The sequence below is a fragment of the Hemitrygon akajei genome, chromosome 17, assembly GCF_048418815.1.
Source record: "Hemitrygon akajei chromosome 17, sHemAka1.3, whole genome shotgun sequence".
Classification (NCBI taxonomy): Eukaryota; Metazoa; Chordata; class Chondrichthyes; order Myliobatiformes; family Dasyatidae; genus Hemitrygon; species Hemitrygon akajei.
The window spans coordinates 36,783,239-36,799,496 of NC_133140.1; the positions used below are offsets into that span (position 1 = coordinate 36,783,239).

At 39.0% G+C, this 16,258-nt stretch overlaps 1 protein-coding gene across 2 annotated transcripts in view; it reads right to left on the reverse strand.

Annotated features, from left to right (window-relative positions):
• The window catches only part of carmil2 (capping protein regulator and myosin 1 linker 2), a 151,205-nt gene that overhangs the window by 6,116 nt on the left and 128,831 nt on the right, over nucleotides 1–16,258 (reverse strand). For both annotated transcript variants that reach the window (XM_073069923.1, XM_073069924.1), the window contains 5 exons: nucleotides 15,402–15,476; nucleotides 14,193–14,559; nucleotides 4,530–4,646; nucleotides 1,498–1,534; nucleotides 360–455 (listed from right to left, as the gene is read on the reverse strand). In XM_073069923.1, coding sequence (XP_072926024.1) covers nucleotides 360–455; nucleotides 1,498–1,534; nucleotides 4,530–4,646; nucleotides 14,193–14,559; nucleotides 15,402–15,476 — 692 coding nt within the window. The remainder of the gene's footprint in view (nucleotides 1–359; nucleotides 456–1,497; nucleotides 1,535–4,529; nucleotides 4,647–14,192; nucleotides 14,560–15,401; nucleotides 15,477–16,258) is intronic.

The window sequence follows — 16,258 nt, forward strand, 5'->3', positions numbered from 1 at the left end:
CCATAATTCCCATTCCTATCTGCAATTTGCTATTACACATGGATGAAAAGTCAAACTTATCTTCGAACTGGACCTTACTGTCTCCTCAAAACAGTCACTAGAATAATTTACCACAAGATTTGATGTAGTTCCTATCATTTAATCAACTTAATGGTTGAATTTGGTCATGAAAGCCCCATTAACCAACAGAATCCTGAAGCTTATTGTAAGTACATACATGAAGGTTGATTTTGAATGTGGTATGTAATGGCCAATACCATGGAATGATGACTTAGTAAGAAATATGCTGAAGGGTTAATAGAAAAATAGACTTACTTCCGTTGTGGATATTTCATAAGGGAGAAGAAATATATTTTTACCTGCTTTTTGACTTGCACAGGACTTGGCTATATTGGCTTGCACAACACGTTTAAGAGACTGAGGTGGAGGCTGTGGTTTGTTTTCTCCAGCTATTCCTTCAAATCAAACACAACTAACTGCATTAAAGTTATAACTTGCATTAGTAATAGAACGTTTCACAAATTGTTTCAAGGTTCTTCATAAGCCTTAAACAAAAATTTGACACTGAGTCACATAGCCATATTAGTTCTGATGCTTGTAGACTTAAAGGGGTAGAGAAGCAGGGGGTTTGGTGAAGTGATTCCAGAGTTCAGGGGCTGGAGAGGTCTGATAATGTCACGAAGATGGAGAGAGTCACCGTCATGCCAAAGGGTACCAAATGTAAAGTTCATGAGGATGTAAACTATTTTGCTTGGTTCTGTACAGTTCGGCTCAATTTTGGACAGATGATAAGGGTAGGAATGGATTTGTTGCACAGGGATCACAATTTAATGAGCTGTGAAGATGAAACTAAAGCTGACCAGCAGCCAACAGTTCCACATTTGGCCGTCAGCCCTTAATGTGCGTAGATGTCTTCACCATACTCCCATTGTGATATCTCTGTCCTTGTTTTCAATGAGGCTCCATGCAGTCTCAAGGAGCTACATCTCAACTGTACATCTATGGTCCAAGGTGCTAAAGTATAAAAGGAAGGGATTGAGTGTAATTCACATCTGGGCTCTTGTTAAATGTTCAAGTTAATAAAACTGCCAACTCTGTGAAAAAAGGCTTCTACAGATTAAGCAACAGTTTTTTATTTGCTAAAGTATGTAGGCGCCGAGCTGAAGTTGAACAACATCCTGGTGAATGAGGGTTTTTTTTCCTAGGTGGGTCAGGAAGGAGTGGAGGGCTGAGGCTATGCTATCATCAGTGGACTGGTTTGAGTAGTAGGTGAACTGGAAACTGGGATTAAAATATCCATTACTAGCTGCTCAAAGTATCTCATGATGTTGAAGTCATTGCCACAGGGCGGTAATTGCTTAGGACCGTTACTGTTGCTCTCTTGGGCACCAGAATGATGGAGGCTGCTTTGGGCAGATTGCTGGGGCAGATTGCTGTTTCAGAGAGATATTAAACATGTGAAAGATATTAAACATGTGAAAGATTTCTCTGTCTTACCTTTAAAGTTGGTTAATTCTAACTCCGATTTTATACTCTATAGAAGATGGGGAAAAAATGGAAGAATAAATTACTACATAGCATGCAAGTGCCTACTGTTCATACAGAATTCCATTTGCCTCAGGTCCTAAACATTTTCTGGAAGTTTCAAGTGGAAAATTGACTTTAGTCTCATTTTAATGTTTTTTTTTTCAGATTATTTTCCAGCTTTTTCTGTATCCTGCAACTTCCATGCCAAAATTAACTATTTTCTCCTAGGCTCCTGTTTACATAATTCTGGAACTAGATTTGGTGAATCTGATGAATTGCACATTTTTGCAGTTCACCTGACAATTTCGATTCCTACAGGTTTCAACTTCTCCTGTATTAGTAGTGTCGAAAGCAATATTACCACTTTTGTAGAGGGACCAAGCAAAAGTAGCATCATCTTCAGGCTTACAAGCATGTCTGGTAGTACTTAAAGTGTCCTTAGGATTGTATAATCAGTGAATTATTGTGGAAAAATTAAAACTAAAAGTAGAGCATATAAAATGGCAAGGATCTGTGAGAGATCAGAGGATGAAGAATTTTACAAGAAACTAAATAGTTATAAGGAGCGAACATTGCAACGTGACATCAAAACTAACAGCAAGGGCTTCCATTAATACATACAAGGAAGAGGGTAGTTAGGCTAAGTGTGGAACCATTAGAGATCAAGAATGGGGAATCAATAACAGGAAATCATGAAAAGGACAGGCAAATTAAATCGATACCTTAAAATTTTCTTCGCTGCAGAGGATACTGTTAATACTCCAAAGCTATCTATTGGGATAATTTCAAATGTTATGGTGAATTTAATAATTGCTATCATGAGGAACGGGATAATGAAAAGCAAACTGAAGGGGTCAAAAAGCAGACAAGTTGCCAGGAGGTTCATGGTATTGAGAGGATTTGTGTGAAGATTGGTTATTGATAGAAGACTGGCATTTGTAATAAATGGGTCTTTTCCAGCCTGGAAGAATGTAACAAGTGAAGTGCCCCAAGAATCAGTGGTTGTCTCTCAATTATTTATAATTTATAAACATGACCTGGAGGAGAATATAGAGTACCCAAGTTTTGGACAAGGACTAATTGAGTGGGTGAGGAAAACATGGCAAATGGAGCTTAATGTGGGAATGTAAGTGTGTACTTAGTTAAGAAAAATCTAATGGTAGACTCTGTTCTTAATGAAGAAAGATTGTGGATGAGTGAAGTACAGAGAAAGTTAGATGTTCTTGTGAATGAATCACAGAAAGTTAGCAGGAAGTGCAGCAAGTGGTTATAAACAGGTAAGTGACACATTGCCTTTATTTCAAGGGGGTTGGAGTTCAGTCATGGGGAGGTTTTATTTCCATTGAACAGAGTACTATTCATTGCTAAACAGCACAGAGACAGCCACTTCAGCCCAACATGTCCAGGTCAACCAGGATGCCCAGTCTCAGCTAGTCTCATTTGCCTGTGTTTAGTCTAAATCCTCCTTATCTACGCAATACCCAAAAGCCTTTTAAATGTAATTGCACTCCCCTCTACCACTTCCTGTGGCAGCTTATCCCATACACCTAGCACCCTCTTGGGCCTGTTTTAAATCTTCTCCCTCTCACTTTAAACCTGTCTCCTCTCAGACTCCCCTACCCTATAGTAAAGGCTGGATATTCACCTTATCTATGCTCCCCTTGATTTTATACATCTCTGTAAGATCACCCCTTAGCCTCGTATACCCCAGGGAAAAACAACCTCTCCGTACAAATCAAACCCTCCAGACTTGGTAAACTTAGACTTATAACTTCTTCAGCTATGAGGCCACCCTCAGGGTGGAGGAACAACGCCTCAGAATTCCGTCTGGGTTGCCTCCAACCTTCTGGCATGAACATCAATTTTTCCCCTCCAGTAATTTTTTCCCCCCTCTCCTTCCCTCTTCTGTTCCCCACTTTGGCCTTTTATGTCTTCTCTCCCACCAGTCGTCTCTCCCTGGGTCCTCTCCTTCTTCCATTTCTCCCCCGGTCCACTCCCCTCTCCTATCAGATTTCTTTGTCTCCAGTCCTTTACCCTTCCCACCCACCTGACTAGTGGGAAGCAAGATAAGGAGGAAGTCATTTAAAACCAAGGTACATAGGGATTTGTAACTGTGACTACCAGGAATTCTCTACCCTGAAGAGGTATGGAGCACCGAACACTGGGGTTGTTCAAAGACTAAGTGGATAAATGTTTGATAAGTCTGGGTGTTGAGGTCTATGGTGTGCTGACGCAGAAGAGATGAGGCCTGGGGAACATCATACTGAATGCTGGAGCAGGCTCGAGATGCTTGTGACTTACTCCTGCTATTTTCTTATTGGGGGAACAGACCAAGGCTAATATTGTTCAATCAATCCAATTACTCAAAAGGGACATGAAATGGCCTTTGATTAGATCAATAGGGGACTATTAGCTGCTTATGGCAATGGTTCAAATGACCACAGGGAGGTGATATTCAGGAAGAATAATTTTCTAGCCAATAATAATTTGTATGTGGATATTAATCTGTAGTTCAGCCTGTGAGGGGCAGGCAACAGAAACCACAAATACACATAAACATTTCAACTTTTCTAACATGTTTTGTGTTATGCAATCGCTTAGGTCCATCGAGGAAGAGGCCTTTGAAACTGTTCCTCCTCGTGCTAATTTTACAGGCAAAATGCAATACACAACATCAATATCATGGCCCAAATCTAGTGCCCTAAAGGTGCTTCACAAACACAGGCAAGTTTAGACTATTTTTAGGCATTAAAAATCATTACCCAGTACAGTTATTTCCTTCTGCAGCCTCTTGTGAAGTCAATGGCTACTTAACTACCCTTTCAGGCAACTGGAGGGTCTCAGCAAAGTGGGCCAGTATGTAAAATAACTCATTAGTTGTACTGAAAATTCTATTAGCCTGGATTGGACACCTTTTGGTTGCCTGCCAAGTTTCAAAGAGTCTAAAGAATAAAGCGAGCTCAGACACTCTTAGCGAGTTTTTAAAAGCTACTTTCTCTTACCAGATTCATCTGGGGGTCGGAGGGCATTTTCTTCAGATGGTCTATACCTAGTGCCTGGTGCATGTGCTCCTCAGATCTGAACAGCAGCTTTCCATCACTGAGATCTGAATTAAATTCCTGTGTGTTGACAGAAATGTTCGAGTTAAATGACAGTTCAAACAAATCTCTGACAGTAATTCATCAGTTTATTATTGGTAAGCTGTAAACTGTACATGGCAAATATAACATGCAACATCTGTTTAATAATATCGAATATCCTTCCTCTTCTATACTCCCTTAGCTCAGTGGTGAAGGATTCATGGTTGCAAGAACTTTACCTAAAATGTATAAGATAACGGATTCATATATTAAGATAAAAGATAACGGATTCATATATTAATGCTAAAGGTTGGAGGTTCAATCCTGTTTTATTGCAGGATTCTGACTTTGTTAACTTTATTAAACAGCAAATTGATTTGTTTTTCTCAACAAATTCTACAGCAGAGATCTCTAGTGGAATTTTATGGGATACTTTTAAAGCATATATTCGTGGACAGATTATTTCATATTCTGCTGGAGTTAGGAAACGAACTAATTCTAAAATATTAACACTAGTTGATAAAATCAAAGCAATTGACAAGATTTATTCAATGACCCCTAGCAAAGAACTTTATAAAGAAAGAGTGGAACTTCAAATGGAGCATAGCTTACTATTATCCTCCTCGATTGAAAGTCAGTTAATTGAATCAAAAGCCCAATTCTATATATATGGAGATAAGTCTGGTAAATTACTAGCTAACCAATTGAAAATTGTTTCGGATAAACGACAGATTACTAGGATTCATAAACAAGATGGTACTTTGACGATCGATCACAAAGAGATAAATAAAGCCTTTCAAGATCTTTATAATTCCTTATATCAATCAGAACGTACTAAGGACTCTTCTATAATAAATGAATTTTTAAGGAAATTGAATATTCCAAAAGTAACTGTTGAGGATAGTGTATTTTTGGATACACCTATTACGGAGTCTGAAATAGAAAAGGCTATTTCTTCAATGAATTCGGGTAAAGCTTCTGGTCCAGATGGTTTCTCTACAGAATTTTTTAAATCTTTTTCTTCCATACTTTCTCCTTGGCTTTGTAAAATTTTTAAAGATGCATTAAGTATAGGCAAATTACCACAATCTTTTTATGAAGCTTCTATTTCTTTAATTCTTAAAAAAGATAAAGACCCTACTGAATGCGCATCCTATCGGCCTATATCCTTGTTGAATACGGATTTTAAGATTTTTAGTAAAATTTTGGCTATTAGATTAGAAAATATATTACCTCGAATTATTTCTGAAGATCAGACTGGATTTATTAAAAATCGCTATTCACCTTTTAACATTAGAAAATTAATTAATATTATTTATACCTCTTCATCTAAAATACCAGAATGTGTCATTTCTTTAGATGCCGAAAAAGCATTTGATAGAGTCAAAATGGCCATATTTATTTAATACAATGCAACATTTTAATTTTAGTTTAAAATTTATATCATGGATTAAATTAATATACCATAAACCCTTAGCTTCGGTTTTTACCAATAATCAAAGATCCCCTTTTTTTCAGCTATTTCGTGGTACAAGGCAAGGTTGTCCTTTAAGTCCTTTACTATTTGACATTGCTTTAGAACCCTTGGCTATAGCTATTCGTGAATCACCCAATATTCTCGGTATTACCCATGGGGAGAGGACGTATAAGGTATCATTATATGCGGATGATTTGTTATTATATATATCTGACCCTGAAAGATCTATTCCTGCTATTTCTTCTTTGCTCGCTCAATTTAGTAACTTTTCTGGTTATAAATTGAATTTTAATAAGAGTGAACTATTTCCATTAAATATGCATGTTCCAATTTATAATCATTTACCATATAGAATTGTTACAGATTATTTTACTTATTTAGGTATTAAAATTACTAAAAAACATAAAGATTTATTTAAAATTAATTTTTTACCTTTAATTGACCAAATTAAGCAACTTGCTATTAGGTGGTCTCCACTATCTTTGTCATTGGTAGGCAGAGTTAATGCTATTAAGATGATGATACTACCTAAATTTTTATATTTATTTCAAGCATTACCAATTTTTATTCCTAAATCTTTTTTTGATATGGTTGACTCTAAAATATCTTTTTATTTGTGGCAGAACAAAAATCCTAGACTAGGCAAAAAATATTTACAGAAGCCTAAGAAGGAGGGCGGCTTGGCTCTACCAAACTTAAGATTTTACTATTGGGCAGTTAATATACGGTATTTAATATTCTGGACACAAGAATCGACTACAGCTGCTTGCCCACAATGGGTAAATTTGGAATGTAAATCTGTGCAAGATTTTTCACTGATCTCAATCTTAGGATCTTCACTTCCTTTTTCCTTATTCAAAATGAATAAACAGGTAACTAATCCCATAGTCAAGTATACATTACGAATTTGGTTTCAATTTCGTAAATTTTTTGGCTTGAATAAGTTTATGCTGTCATGTCCTATAATATCTAACTACTTCTTTCGGCCTTCATCTATAGATCAAGCTTTTCTTTTATGGAAAACAAAAGGTATAACATGTTTTTGTGAACTGTTTTTGGATGATAACATTATGTCCTTTGAACAGCTATCTAATAAATATAATTTACCTAAAACCCATTTTTTTAGATATTTGCAAGTCAGAAATTTTTTGTATAATGAATTAAAGTCTTTTTCGAAAGAATGTCCATTGGACATTACAGAAAGAATTTTAGCCCTCAATCCTTGTCAAAAGGGTGTAGTAGCTATCATTTATAATATGATTATGAGTGTACAGCCAGATGTATCAGAAAAAATTAAGAAGGAATGGCAAGAAGAATTGCATTGAGCAATATCTACTGAGCAATGGGAAAATTTTTTATCATTGGTAAATTCGTCCTCTATTTGTGCTAAACATGCCCTAATACAATTTAAGGTTGTACATAGAGCTCACATGTCTAAAGATAAACTTGCTCGATTTTATTCTTATGTTAATTCAACCTGTGACAGATGTCATTCTGATGTTGCTTCATTGACTCATATGTTCTGGTCTTGTCCTTGTTTACAAAATTATTGGAAAGATATTTTTAATATTACTTCAAGAGTTTTAAATATCAATTTCCAACCGCATCCTTTTACTGCAATTTTCAGTTTACCAATGATAGATAATAATCGTCTATCCGCTTCATCTCAACGAATGATTGCGTTTGTTACATTAATGGCTAGAAGATCTATTTTACTGAATTGGAAAGAAATTAACCCTCCAACTGTATTTCAGTGGTTTTCTCAAACTATCTCTTGTTTGAGTTTAGAAAAAATTAGAAGCGTGGTTTTTGATTCTTCAGTTAAATTTGAGGAAACTTGGAGACCATTTATTCAACATTTTCATATGAGTTAAATGGTCTGATCCTAAACCTTACTGTTATTATCCTTAATTATTTGGATGGAGGTTCGGAGTTATCGGCACTACTGTATGTATTTAACATTATGCAATGGCCCATGTTGGTTAGTTTTTTTAAAAAGTTTTTAAAAGTTTTTTGGGGTTTTTTTTTTCTCTTTTTTGATTCTTTTACATTAATACTATGAGTTTGGGAGGCCTTATATATTGATTATTATATATCTGATTGTCTATTTAAACTATTAGTTATGTACTCTCAAATGTTTTGTATTCATATTTCACTTATGTTTCTTAAAATTAATAAAAAGATTTAAAAAGAAAGAAAATGTTAACCACTAGACCAGGATCTCATCTTAAAATACCTATGACACTTTCCAGCTTGGCTTGAAAGGTAATCTTGTTCTCTTGTGACCACAGCCTAGCAAGTATATTCTATAGTCCACTGTATCTACCTGTATTTGTTACTTTCAGGGAATTATGACATGGAGAATGTTTCTTTATGCTTGGCTGTTATTGTGACCCCTAGTTGTCCGTCCCAAAAGCGTTGGGTTGTCTTACTGGGAAGCCAGTCTGCATTTCAGGTTCACCCTGCTCTAACCCGCACACAGTCTTATCTTTTGCAGCCATGCACTCTAAAGTTTTGCTGGAGATGCCTCCATGATCCTCTGGAAAACCAGAACCTATTGTAAATGGAGACCACCTCATGGGGTATAGAGATTATGGTCCTGCCCCCAGACTGCTCTGATGTCTCAATAACATCATGCCATCAAAGCTTTTTCCACCATTTCTACATAGTTCTGATTGTATAAAATAATACATTAAATTAAAAGCATGTGAAATTTAAATCTAATTGTACTTTGGTTCATCAAAAATATCACCCTTTTACTGAAGACAGGCAATGTTATAAACACAAAATGCTGGAGGAACCAAGCAAGACAGCCTGCGTCTATGGAGCGGAATAAACAATCAATATTTAGGGACAAAACCCTTCATCAGGACTGGAAAGGAAAGGGACAGAAGGCAGAGTACGAAAGGTAGAGAAGGGACTGACATAAAACTGAGGGTAAGGTCAGGCAGGCAGGCAGTGCATCTGGCCCCTTGCCTCAGTATGTTAGGAAATGCTCTTGGATGGTTAAGTGAGAGGTCAAATGCTTACGGATAGTCACTTTCTTTTCCCCTTATTACTAATTTCCTAACTGCAATCTATATCATCCTACAACAAAAAACATATTATATCAAAGGATTCAGCTCTCTGCTTTACAGATTAACACTACAAGTAATTTAGAAACATAGAAAACCTACAGCATAACACAGGCCCTTCGGCCCACTAAGTTATGCCGAACATGTCCCTACCTTAGAAATTACTAGGCTTACCTATAGTCCTCTATTTTACTAAGCTCCATGTACCTATCTAAAACCCTCTTAAAAGACCCTATCGTATCTGCCTCCACCACTGTTGCTGGCAGCCCATTCCACGCACTCACCACTCTCTGAGTAAAAAACTTACCCCTGACATCTCCTCTGTACCTACTCCCCAGCACCTTAAACCTGTGTCCTCTTGTGGCAACCATTTCAGTCCTGGGAAAAAGCCTCTGACTATCCACATGATCAATGCCTTTCATCATCTTGTACACCTCTATCAGGTCACCACTCATCCTCCTTCGCTCCAAGGAGAAAAGGCCGAGTTCACTCAACCTTTTCTCATAAGGCATGCTCCCCAATCCAGGCAACATCCTTGTAAATCTCCTCTGCACCCTTTCTATGGCTTCCACATCCTTCCTGTAGTGAGGCGACCAGAACTGAGCACAGTACTCCCAAGTGAGGTCTGACCAGGGTCCTAAATAGCTGCAACATAACCTCTTGGCTCCTAAATTCAATTCCACGATTGATGAAGGCCAATACACTACACCTTCTTAACCACAGAGTCAACCTGCGCAGCTGCTTTGAGCGTCCTATGGACTCGGAACCCAAGATCCCTCTGATCCTCCACACTGCCAAGAGTCTTACCATTAATACTATATTCTGCCATCATATTTGACCTACCAAAATGAACTACTTCACACTTATCTGGGTTGAACTTCATCTGCCACTTCTCAGCCTAGTTTTGCATCCCATCAATGTACTGCTGTAACCTATGACAGCCCTCCACGCTATCCACAACACTTCCAACCTTTGTGTCATCAGCAAACTTACTAACCCATCCCTCCACTTCCTCATCCAGGTCATTTATAAAAATTATGAAGATCAAGGGTCCCAGAACAGATCCCTGAGGCACTCCACTGGTGACAGACCTCAATGCAGAATATGACCCCTCTACATCCACTCTTTGCCTCCTGTGGGCAAGCCAGTTCTGGATCCACAAAGCAATGTCCCCTTGGATCCCATGCCTCCTTACTTTCTCAATAAGCCTTGCATTGGGTACCTTATCAAATGCCTTGCTGAAATCCATATACACTACATCTACTGCTCTTCCTTCAATGTGTTTAGTCACATCCTCAAAAAATTCAATCAGGCTCATAAGGCACGACCTGCCCTTGACAAAGTAATGCTGACTACTCCTAATCATATTATACCTCTCCAAATGTTCATAAATCCTGCCTCTCAGGATCTTCTCCATCAAATTACCAACCACTGAGGGAAGACTCACTGGTCTATAATTTCCTGGGCTATCTCTACTCCCTTTCTTGAATAAAGGAACGACATCCGCAACCCTCCAATCCTCCAGAACCTCTCCTGTCCACATCGATGATGCAAAGATCATCGCCAGAGGCTCAGCAATCTCCTCCCTCGCCTCCCACAGCAGCCTGGGGTACATCTCGTCTGGTCCCAACGACTTATCCAACTTGATGCTCTCCAAAAGCTCCAACACATCCACTTTCTTAATGTCTACATGCTCAAGCTTTTCAGTCTGCTGCAAGTCATCACTGCAATCAGTAAGATCCTTTTCCATAGTGAATACTGAAGTAAGATATTCATTAAGTACCTCTGCTATTTCCTCCAGTTCCATACACACTTTCCCACTGTCACACTTCATAGGTCCTATTCTTTTATGTCTTATCCTCTTTCTCTTCGCATACTTGTAGAATGCCTTGGGGTTTTCCTTAATTCTGCCCATCAAGGCCTTCTCATGGCCCCTTCTGGCTCTCCTAATTTCCTTCTTAAGCTCCTTTCTAGTAGCCTTATTTGCTAACAACAAAAACACATAATTTTTTGGATTTAGATCCAATTTGCCATTTTCCTGCCTGTTTCTCCTGAAATATTTCTATGGTGGAAGCCATCAGCAATTGTCTAGCTATAAATCTAAACAGGCTGTATCACATGCACTACCCATATCTACATTGTTGGTTTTCTCTTCAAATACATCAATCCTCAGCAAATATCCCCTTCCTGTTGTTATGCCCGCAGCCCCCCTCCTTTGTGCGAATTGCAAGAGCACTATTGGGTTGGGTCAGGGGACCCAGGAAATGAGAGAGAGATGTGCAAAATGCCTCGTTCCCCGGCGATGTCAAGTCACGAGACATGGCCATTGTCTCTTAGAGACACATTTGTAGATTGAGATCCTATGCTACGTGAGAGCCCTCGGGCAAAGTGGGCTGGGTGAAGGGGAGAGATTGCATCATCCCCCAACCTGATTGACATCTACGACCCTGCAAGTCAGGATAAAAAGAGGGACTGTAGGAACGGCCCCTCAGATGCACCAGAAGACACGCTAGCGATCCCGGAATAGCGGGAAGCCATTTGAAGGAAGCCACGTGCGTTCAGTTCCCTTGCCTGGGAACTGGTGGCTGATACCACAGAAAAAGACTTTGAACTAACAACGGGGAACCAACTCCCCCCGACTCAACGGATTGGCCTCATAAAAGACCCGGGCAAGTTTAAAACCGTCTCTCTTAAACCCAAAGAGTTGCATCTTGAATGACAGTGACTTTTATTTTTCCATCGGACAATACAGTATCCCCTAGACAAACGATAGAGCTATTTCTTATTGATGATTATTACTATACCCGCGCTTTTAGATTGAGTATTGACGACGTATATTATCTGAATGTTTGTATTAATCTTATTTTTGTGCCCCTTTATAAATAAAGACTTTTAAAAAATAGTACCATCAGACTTCAATGGACCTCTCTATCTTTGCTGGTAAGTGACCCAGTTACGGGGTACGTAACACTGTGACAAATCCATGCTGACTATTCTTGCAAACCTTTCTAATGGATGACCATTACTTTTAACCAGGATAGTTCTAATAAAATGTAATTAAAATCTCAGTAAGATTTAAGATTGAGGTAAGATCCCCAAATAAACCAGAGAAGCTTACTGTATAAGCACATAATTACTCAGACTGCGGTTCTCTTCCTACAAAACAACACAACATTAACAAAGCAACATGGGGCCCAAAGCTAGACCTAAAACTTGAAATAGGGAAATGGTCTGGTCCATCGTGGTATCTTTCTTTTGCTTCTTTTAATAGTCAGCCATACATTTTACACAGGTCTGGCAATTTCAGATGCACTAAACCCCTCAATAGTTCATGTTTCTTTTTGTACCTAACACTTGAAAAGAGTGTTTACATTATTTTCCTTCCTTTGTGAGGACAGATGCAAAGTATTCATAAAGAAACATAACCACACCTTCTCTCTCCACAAACCTACTATCTCAAATTGATCCTTCTATCTCCTTGGGTCTCTTGCAATTTGCATACTTATAAAATATCATTGCCTTCTCTGACTTCACTTCCTTAATTCCATTTCCGCTTTCCTCTTACACTTCCTACAACATTCAGCCCTCAGAAGCTTCCTTTTTCGTGCCTTTACCATTGGAAAGATTTTAAATATTGAGGAGGGGCAAAATATGAAGTTCAATGCTCTCCACACTCATGCATTGAATGCCACCTTTTTAGGAGCTATTTCCAATCTACTCCACGGGACATCACACCTCATCTGAGGAAACTAGTCTTTATTCTTAACTCATCCACCAAAATACTCTTCCACCACTCTGCTTTAGATGCCAACGCTGTCCAGAACTGATCTTTAAACCAGTTTCTCACCCCACCTGTAGGACCTGGGCAGTCCGACTGCACACAGAGCAGGTACTGTCAGACCCTTGCTAGCCTGGATGCAGTTCCTGGCCCCATGCTTTTGACCTCGCCCTTGCAAACCACTCTCTGTGGAGCAAGTTTACTCTGGTCACAGAACAACAGAACACAGGCAAGGCAGGGGTCCATGTTAGATTCCCTGTATTGCACTACCATCAGCAAAGCAGCTCACATGTAACGTGATGAGGCCACATTCAGGTTGGAGGATCAATGCCTTGTATCCTGTCTGGGTAGCCTCCAACCTGATGGCATGACCATCGATTTCTCCAACTTCTGGTAATTGACCCCCCCCCCCCCAACTTCACCATTCCCACTTTCCTCTCTTACCTCATCTCCTTACATACCAAACACCTCCCTCTGGTACTCCACCCCCTTCCTCTTCTTCCATGGTCTTCTACCCTCTTCTATCAGATTCCCCTTCTCCAGCCCTTTATCTCTTTCACCTATCAGCTTTCCAGCTCTTTACTTCATCCCTAACCCTCTCCCAGTTTCACTTGTTACCTACCACCTTGTACTTCTTCCTCCCCTTTCCCCACCTTCTTGCTCTGACATCTCAACATTCTTTCCAGCCCTGATGAAGGGTCTCGGCCCAAAACGTCGACTGTTTACTCTTCTCCACAGATGCTGCCCCTGGCTTGCTGAGATCCTTGGATTTCCAGCATCTGCAAATTTTATCCTGTTTGCATATCTAACCTCATGCACAATTCTCCGAGTTTTCATTACTGAGAACATTAATGCGTTTTCATTACTGAGAACGCATTGCGTGCACTATACAAGGGACCAGAATGCTAATTTCAAAAGCATTTCTTAACTGTGCTGAACTACAGAGGCTAGGACTGAGCCACGTTGGCTAGCATATTAACCAGCGAAGGATGCAAGTATTTGAAGTCAAAATACAGAGAAATTAAAATCAATGATTGATTACCTTGGCTTGTCCGCACAAAAAATACCATCAGAAAATGCTGGAAGTATTCATTAGGATTTAAGGAGGGAAACCCTCCGTTAGACTTAGACAATTAAAAAAAAAAAAAATCATATTTCCAGCACTTGTGTTTAAAATGTGCTCTCATGCATACGATATGATGTCTGCTCTGCAGTAAAATGTGAAAACTCTGGTTTAATTGCATCTTGCCACATACCAAAGGATGAACTGATAAATTACTGCTGTTCCCAGGCAGCAGAATTAATGAGTGCGCTTTGACCCCTCGTGATGATGGTTCCCGTCTGCGAAAATCCTCTTCCTCGTTTTGTTCAGCACTGCCCTCCTGTGGTTTAGCCTGGCTAGGTGTCTCATCCGATTTACAGTGCAGTTTCAGGAAATCCAAGGATGAAATCTTCTTGCTTTTCTGCTGGTTTTCCTCTGGATCGCTCCCTGCCTTTTGCATTTTATTGATCTTTCCTTTCTTGAAGACGAACAGGTCACTGAATTTGGTACATCTCTTCTTAGTTTTTGAAAGGATTGATGTTGAGGTGCTTGTTTCCTCTTGCTTCGCAGGCTGGGATTTCCTGTACACATCAGACAAGGAAAACAAGTCAGATCACAGTGGTACTGGCCCGTGAGATAAACACAAGGTTCAATATATCAGCTGATGAGGCTCCTCACACTAAGCGTTTGAAATTATAGTTCGTAATAGCTCTCTTAACAGATCTAGATTCGGTTTGATATGCATGGTCCAATTTTCTGACATAAATAGTACAAACAATCCAGGCTATGATGGAAAATACCTGAATGTATTATCGTCTCTATTGAGAATAGCAAGAATTGCAGTTGCTTGAATGCAGATTACAGGAATTCATGAAGATGACTTGTTGCAAACTGCAACATAACATTTTATGGACATAATCTTGTCTAATTACATTACACTGGCTTAAGGTATTGGTGATTATTAACACTGTCTGTTTCTGCAGCGCAATATTTGAATGTTCAGTCGCTTTAGCTAAATTTGATTATGTTGCAAAAAATATTATTATAAATATGATAATTGTTTTGACTTATTAAAGGAAATAATAATGTGGGCTTTTGTTGTTACTTGATAATTGATACACACTTCAACAACTGCAAATTCTGTTGGGGCTGCCAGCTATGTTTAGGGGGTCTATGGAAATCAGCATAAGTGGCACTCCATGAAGAATTCACTGCTGGGGATAATTTAAAATTACCTCACTCATTGCTAAATCTGGAAAGCACCATACATTTGGAGACGAACTGATTCTGCCAGCAGTAAGGGAGATTCTAAGTACAGTTATGCATAAGTCACCAGACCAAATAATTAAAGTGATTCCATGCAGCAACAGCTCTATTCAAAGATGAATGGATGATATGTCTGAGAACTGAGCAACATACTTACGACAACACAATTTGGTCTGCACTTGGATGAGTCAACTTTGCCAGGGAACGGGTCTTCGCTCCTTGGTTATGTTCACTTCATAAAAGATGAAAATATGGTTCAAAAGTTGTTATTTGCAAGGGGACTAGAAACAGATATGAAAGAGGAGTCAATATTTCAGGTCATTGAGCAATTTTTCAAAGAGAAGGACATCCTGCTCACCAACATTCTTGCTCAAGCAACAGATGGGGGCACCGTCAATGACAGGACACCATGGTAAGGTTATTACTTTCTTGAAAGAGGCTGTATCTAACATTTACCATTAAGTGTGTAATTCACAGATAACAACTTGGTGCAAAAAATCTTAGTGATTGGCTTTACAAATCGGTAAATACTGTTATCACAGTGGTAAATAAAATCAAGTGTTGTGTCCTCAATCACAAGCTTAGTACTGAGAATGATGAACGGTTTGAACACTTGCTCTTGCATGCAGAAGGCAGATGGCCCGCAAAAGGAAACTGCCTGAGACACTTGTATGCGCTTTTGAAACTGTGGTAAAATTCTTTGAAGATTTGAATGCTTTTTTCAGTAAGCAGACCAATTAGACACTTCATTGCTTATTTGTCAGAATTATTCACAAAGTTTATTGAAATTAATGCTTAAGAACATTGGAACAGAAGAAATAGGAGCAGGAGTAGGCTGACTGGCCCACTGAACCTGCTCCACCATTCAATAAGATCACGGCTGATCTGCCATGGACTCATCTCCACCCACCTGCCTTTTCCCCATAACCCTTAATTCCCCTACTATGTAAAAATCTATCCAGCCTTGTCTTAAATATATTTACTGAGGTAGGAGTACTGATGCTGCTTCTTTGG